This window comes from Cebus imitator, unplaced genomic scaffold (assembly GCF_001604975.1).
Source record: "Cebus imitator isolate Cc_AM_T3 unplaced genomic scaffold, Cebus_imitator-1.0 Scaffold1007, whole genome shotgun sequence".
In the NCBI taxonomy this organism is placed as follows: Eukaryota; Metazoa; Chordata; class Mammalia; order Primates; family Cebidae; genus Cebus; species Cebus imitator.
Genome location: NW_016108322.1, coordinates 13,651 through 20,825, shown reverse-complemented (window position 1 = coordinate 20,825; position 7,175 = coordinate 13,651). Strand labels below are relative to the sequence as shown.

Here is a 7,175-nt window from a genome sequence, read left to right as displayed (position 1 = left end):
AAAAGAAAAGAAAAGAAAGAAAATGCATCTTCCTTCTCAGAAAAACAAATGGCCCAGAGAGAAAAATTAGATCATGGAATCAATAGTAAACACAAGTTTATATGGGTATAATTAGAGATGAGAAAAATATAGAAATGACTATTATTGCCAAAGTTGAAAAAAAATTAGTAATTAGAAATACTATTTCTAAATTACCCAAGGTTATTTTAGAGACACAAAATGACTTCCCTCTTACACTAGTTATTATAGAAATAAAACAAATATATTCTTCTGAAGAACGATGTTGTTAAACATATTGCCAAACATTGAATAAAAGCAAATATCCACGCCAATCCTTTCTATAGTCTCCTAGTGCACACAATTTTTAAATTCTGGAATAATCAAACAAAAAGCAAGAGAAATATTGAAAATATACAGAAAATAATATAAAAAGCCCAGCAACTTTGATCCATTATAAGATAAAACAGATTTCTTCAATTTTTAATTTTGATAAAACCAAAAAATAGTAAAGGAAATATTGTAGACATAATACATTCTGATTCTGAAAAGACTTTATTTGTGTCATACTCAAAAATTAATTTAAATTGGCTTGTATAAAAATACAATTCTGTAGAATAAAAACTATTTTCAAGGCTGCAAACACCATAATAATAATAGGGTTCCATGGGAGAAGTGATCACAGGACTGAAAATAAATATGTCTCATTTCCCACCATCGGTAATGGTTTGGAAGAAAGATCATGAAATTTTCAGTTTATGTAAAATTGGGTGGTATTGCAAATTTGCACAAGAATGTAGAAGCTAGACGAATGGATCTGAGTGAAAGGAAATATGGGCAAGGAACAAAATTAGATTCCGTTTAGGAACATTGAAATTAATATTGCACATCACTGGAAATGTAAATAATCAATGGAAAATATAGGAAAGAAATGTCAAATTGAATAGCTGGAATTAGATAACATTTTGAAATGATAGCAAGATGTGCCTAATCAGACCTAGTTATCATTTCAAAATCAAAGTCTTGAGTGTTTGGAGAATATATCTTTTCAATCAAAAGTATTTGTGCATACTGACTCTTTGTCAAACTAAAGGAAAACATAAAATCATGACATACCAGTTTTTGTGTCTGAGATGCCATAAAACTGAATGGAGCTTGTATACATATGCCTACTCTATTAGCCACTATATTAAAGACACTTAATTTCATTTTATCTCTGGACATAAGTGTTATAATTTCAAAAGGAAGGGAGGTAGGAATAAAGGGAAGAAGGGAAGAAAAAAGAAAAAGGCAGGAAACAATATCTTTTTCAAAAGGACCATTACGATGACAAAATGACCTAAAAATGACCAATTACTTGAATGCTTTCCTTTATCTTCTATTTTCCCAAACACCTTAAAGTAACATCACACAGATCAGCCAGGAAAGTCTCATCTAGAATCTCCCACACAAGTTTTCATGACCCATACAAATAATTACGTTCTTCACAATGTCAAATGAGTAAAATCAAGATAAGAAGAAGAGATAGGATATGGTTGAGTATATTCTATATTGCAGACAGGTTACACATGTTATCAAAGTTCATTGTCACAACAACACTAAAAGTAGATCATTTTAAGAAGGTCGCAGAAAAAGAAAGAGAAAAAATTAGCCCAAGGTCAGAGAACTAGCAGGTCACAGAAAATTAATTAAAAGCCAAGTCTGTCTGACTCCAAACCTTTCAACTTTTCCACGTGTTCCACAAACTGTATTAAGCACCAGAAAATAGAAAATGTATTCAGCTCTATCACTGAAACAGCAGTTAAATGAAATACAGGAAGAAGAATAAAAGGGATGAAGAAGAGGAGGAGAAAAAGGAGAAGGAGGAGAGGAAACAGAAGCCACCATGGGCCTTGCCTACTGTTATTTAAAATCCTGTTGAGGAATGAGAAAACTAACGTTTAAAGGCGTGATTTGTCAATATACAGTCTCCAAGATTTCATAGAATACATTTTAGTATAAATTCTGACAGGGAAGGTTTCCTGGAGAAGGAAATTCTCAGTGTGGGAAAAACTTGGGTAGGAAAATCAAAGAGGGAAGAATCCAAGAAAGAAAGCAGCACAAGTTGTAGAAGGAAATGATAAATGATAGGCAGCACAGAGGAAAGACCCTCAGTTCCAGATGTTTTCTGGAAACTCACATGCTCTCATATCTCTAAATGATGTTCACATTTTATACTTTAACCAGCCTCATTCTCCTAATTTTTTTTCTGTTTATTGTCTAGACATTAAAATTCACAGGGGTATGCAACACTTAACTTTTGAAATAAAGTCATGGCTCGTAATCTAAAATCATTCAAGTGAGGCTGAATATTTCATTTGACCAATTATTCCTAAAGAGCTGACATTATTTGTAGCAATGTAAATTCCCATTTTTAAATTGATCCTGATTGAGTGATGATCTCTCTTTTCTGTTGGTATTTCTTTCTATTAAATGGCGATATTATTTACTACTTCAGCCAGAAGTCTGCATGGGACCTATCACCAAGAGCTAGTTTTTCCTGGGCTTTATGGTAAAACAACTGTTAACTTTTCTAAGCATTACATTAGCAAGGTCACAACCCGTTAATATTTTATGCCCAAACAATAGGTACATTGTTGAGCATCGGAAGTGAATAACTTAGTTCAGCACCAGTAATAAGGCAAAGCTGATACACAGACTCTTAACCTATCAATATTAGTTATCATTGCTCGCCAAATGACTACATTCTACTTTTGGAAACTCATTTTCATCTTCTTCCACTCTTTTGTCTTTCTCTGTGAGACAAGTAACATCCATTGTGTGTGTTTTAATTAATTTATATACTCATTTAATTAACTGGCATCCACACATGCGGAATAAAGAAGTGAATGTACTTGGTGTACTCACCCTCACATCCATTTACCAGCAATGCACACACAGTACATGAATGACGCATCATTGATCTTTGCTGATAACAGGGACACGCCTACTGGCTAGACTATGTATTCTCCATGAACAATATTTAAAGAATGGTGCTCCGTATTGCTTGTAAACATATAGACATGGAAATCAGGAAATCAGTGGATACGAAGGTCATTTGCTAATCTTGGTACCACATAGCTAAAATGGCAATTGTATTGATAAACATCTCATGGGCATGGTAGTTGACAGAAAATTCCCTAATGGGTTTCACTAACAGACTAAGGACATGCACTGATTACAGGACTCTGTCCCAGCGGACTCTAGGACCAAATGGTCTAATCGTCTTCGTCTTCCTCATCGTTGTCCTTCATGCTGATCCCCTGTAGTCCCCCACCTTCGATCACTGATGCTGTGGCTTCCTCCACAGTGAGACGGTCCTGGATCATTTCATAGGTCTTGCTGTTTAAAGTGGAGTCCAGGACCCCTTGCAATTGGAAATCTCTGTAGGTTTTCTTTACTATCCTAATTAGTGTTTTCAGCTGATAAATGTGAAGCTGTAAGTCCATCCGGTCTGTCAACCAGGTGCAGCTCATGTTCATGGAGCTGTTGTATCATTGATCAAATAACCTTTCTATGTACATTTCCTCATTGACCTTATCTCACAGGACATCCTGAGAATGGCGGATGAAAGTCACATAGGTGTCGGTCACATCCATCCTGGGTTTAGGTACATCCACATATTTGGAAGGTGGCTTCACAGTAAATGACAGAAAAGAAGAAAACAAAGTCCCTTCATCATATCTGGATAATTTTACCAGCACTCCTTCCAAGATAGTAACAAACTTTGCAACCAAGTGTGTTATCATTTCTTTAACAGCTTCTTCAATTAGTTCATCTATTTTTGAATGCTATTGATGCTCTTGGCCCATTTCCATGCTGCAAAGTTTTGTTGATTGAGCTTTGGCATCAACTATAACATTAAACATGGTGCCTATTGACTGTGGGACTCGAAAATCTGTTGATTGACTGGTTTTTTGCAGCTTAACTTCAAATGTAATCCTGGTCTTTTGACACAAGATTCGATCACGTCACTTGCCATCAACTTCAGCCGTTGTTCCAGGTGCTTTCCAAACTCTTCTTCAGGCCAGTGCAAGTCCCAAATGAAGGTCTGAAATGCATCAAGTTTCCAGAACAGATCCTCTGAGGTGCCCGACCCATTACTGACTGCTTTCCATGACTTCCGCTCAAAGCCCCTGTGAATGGATTGTGTAGTTGAGGACTCCATCAGATCCACATATCTAACAACAAGCGGGGCAAACAGGTCTTGCGGGTGTTCTGGAAATTTTCCATTGCACAAATGATAGTCAGTATGGAGAAAATCATTCAGCAGCTGAAACAGTGGAAAACTGTCCCATGTGTCTGGGGGTTGCACCTCTAAGGCTGCATCCATGTCTACCACAAAGAGTGCCAGGAACATCTCCACATGCTCCACCATTAAATCTGACCACCACGCAAAGGCCTCGGCATGGTGCTCCTCATTTTGCTGAAGAACTTCAATGGCTAGTTCAGCAAGACTATCAATGACTATCTTCAAGCTCTTTGGCAGGAGTGATTAATTGACCTACATTTTGAATGGTTAAATCCATCACTTGGGAGGCCAAGCAGAAGACAGGATGCTCATACATTTCTCTCTTTTTCCCTTTGATTTCGGCATACTCTGAGAGCCGAGAATAGTTGACTAATGCAGCCTGTTCCAGACATTTACAGACGACTGTTTTTACCTCCTCTTGTGGCACTGGGGTAGCAATATCTTTCATCAAAACCCTTTCCAAGAGTGAGAGAGTAGCTTTCAAAGCACCTTCAGGTCGACCAAATGGAAAGGAATACCTAAAATGTGTAATCTGATTTTCCAACAGAACTTGGAGTCTCTCTTTGATTTCTTCAAAGCACTCCTTTTCTTCAATGCTCACAGTTCCGGTTCCATCAGGCCTTTTCTGCTCTGGATTTGCCTGGGTTTTGGAGTCTTTTCTTTTTTTGATTCCTTTTTGGTATCCTTTTTAGCCTCTGGTTCAGGTGGGGAGGGAGTTTCGCTCCCTTCAGGGTCTGTATTTGGTGGCAGCCCAGTAAGGTATGCATGCATTTGTTGACTGTTCCCATGGACATGGGAAGCACTGAAGGCAAAGCTGTAGTGAAGAAGGGTGGGGTCGATCATGGTACCATTTTCTGCCTGTTCAAGCAAGTCTCTGAGGTAGCAGAGATGTCAGTGACGCCCCCGGACTCCACTCCATTTTGGGCACAACACTCGTCTACCAGAAACACCTGGCCAGGACTGAACCAGCCCAGGCAAGAATAGGAATCATTAGGGCTGTGATCCAAAGTAAGGCGTTGTACCCTCTCAAAGAGGGATGTGTGGTCACAGTTACAGGGGTTGGAAGAGATAAATTCATCTATGCCATGTTTTTGAGCTCTCTCTGTGTAAAATTGGGAGATAGGGGAATCCAACTGAGGCACATTTCCTCCCTTGGCATTGAGTTTCTGGACTTGGGTCAGGGGCACAGGCTTGTGTGACTGCCCCGTGGCCCGATACATGGCCTGAACCCACAGGATGAGGTCTTGTTCATCGTCACTTGCAAATGTCATGGTGTCTCCCTCCTTGACGGCGTTGAAGAAGGCTCAGCCACCCTCCAAACCTGGCTGGGGGGTCAGTGTAATCCACAGCGTAGCCATCAAATTGTAGAAGTTCCTGAGGCTCCACTTTCTTCTCTCGATAGCTGCACATGGCAAATGTGTACTTACTCACCTATACCAATACAAAATATCTTTTCTTCCATCTCTTCTAGACATTCTTACCAACGGGCCACAAATACCCAGGATGCTTCATGTTTTGAGGCTTATCCATTCGGACAACAAGATTGATTTTGAGGTCTTGGTCAAGGCAGTTTTTGGAGACTGTCCGTTTGTGCCACTCTGACTGCTTGGGGCTGATCGGGGTGGGATGGAGAATAATAACCCGCCCGAGCTCCTTGTCCTCCAAGGCCAGGACTCCTGTGTTCTCTGTGAACAGCTTCACCTTTACAGCTGGCCTTGCCTGGGTTGTGGAGAAGTCACCCTGGGTGCCCCAGGTTGGTTTAGAAGCCTCGGCCTGTCAATCTGTAGTTTCTCTCCTCCTTCCACCTCCATTGTCCAATATACGATGCAATTTGGAGCCAAGGATTTAAGGCCTTGGACTTCCATGATTACCACCTCCAACGAGAAAGACAGCACAATGTCTGACTTGGAGAGGTGGTCTCACTCTCCTCGCCCATGTCGATGATGGAAGCACTGTAGCTGCATTTGAGTTTCTGGAGCTTGAACTCCCTGCCTTTGGACACCGGCATGCTCTCCAAGTTGGCCATGCGCAGGTTGACAGATGACTTCAATTCCTCAATGTACATGTTTTCCATTTCTTTGGATACAAACTTGGGAAATTTGCAATCCCTGGCTATTTGGTTTGCCATTTGGAGACATCCATCCAGCTCTTGTCTGATCTGGGCTGCCTGCTCATCTGGATTGTCCAGCTGGCAGGCATTGTACAGGAGCTGATGTTCGAACTTCTTGATCCCAAGAATGTTCTGGAACATCTCACAGAGTTGCTCCTTGCTCTGAATCAGCTCAGAGGCTGTGCTGGCTGCCATCGGGCCTGCTGCTTCCGAGGGTCCTGTTCCCCACAGTAGATGGCATCAAACTTGGCCATCCAGGAGCTCAGCACAGTCTCCTTGCTGAGGCTGTCAATCTCCGCAGGCTGCCCACCCCCTTCTCAATGTGCTTCTTGAAGACCTCCCTGGAATCATTGGTGGAACAGCCTCCACTCTGCACCATGCGGGCCACACGGTCGCTCTTCAGGAACACCTCAAAGTAACTCTGCACAGCGTCCATGATCTGGGTTTCCCCACTAAGGAACGCCAGAAACCTGTCCTTGACTGTCTGCAACGTTTCCCGATCTGCTGCCGGCGAGCCATGTCGGTGAGCTGCTTGGCCTTTAAGGGGTAGGCGATGCAGCGCAGCCAGAGCACACAGCTGCAGCCTCTTCTTCCTCTCCTCCTCCCCTTTCTGCAAGCGCTCCAACTCTTCCTTCTGCTTCTCGCTCGCCACCGACCGGCTGGGGCTGGAGGGCTGGCCGCCGCCAGCGTCCCTCCCCGCCTTTCCCGCCCTCTCCCCCTGTCCCGGCCTCTCCCCCTTTCCCGCCCTCTCCCCCTTCCCCGAGCAGGCTCCCCCGC

At 41.9% G+C, this 7,175-nt stretch overlaps 1 protein-coding gene and 1 pseudogene across 1 annotated transcript in view; one reads left to right on the top strand and one right to left on the bottom strand.

Annotated features, from left to right (window-relative positions):
- Window positions 1–3,008: 3,008 nt before the first annotated feature.
- LOC108298591 lies at window positions 3,009–6,932 on the bottom strand (annotated as a pseudogene).
- LOC108298595 (serine/threonine-protein kinase SIK3-like) overlaps window positions 6,916–7,175 on the top strand; it is a 5,659-nt gene continuing 5,399 nt past the window's right edge. The window contains 1 exon segment of the mRNA XM_037735846.1: window positions 6,916–6,921. Within this exon segment, the coding sequence (XP_037591774.1) occupies window positions 6,916–6,921 (6 nt within the window).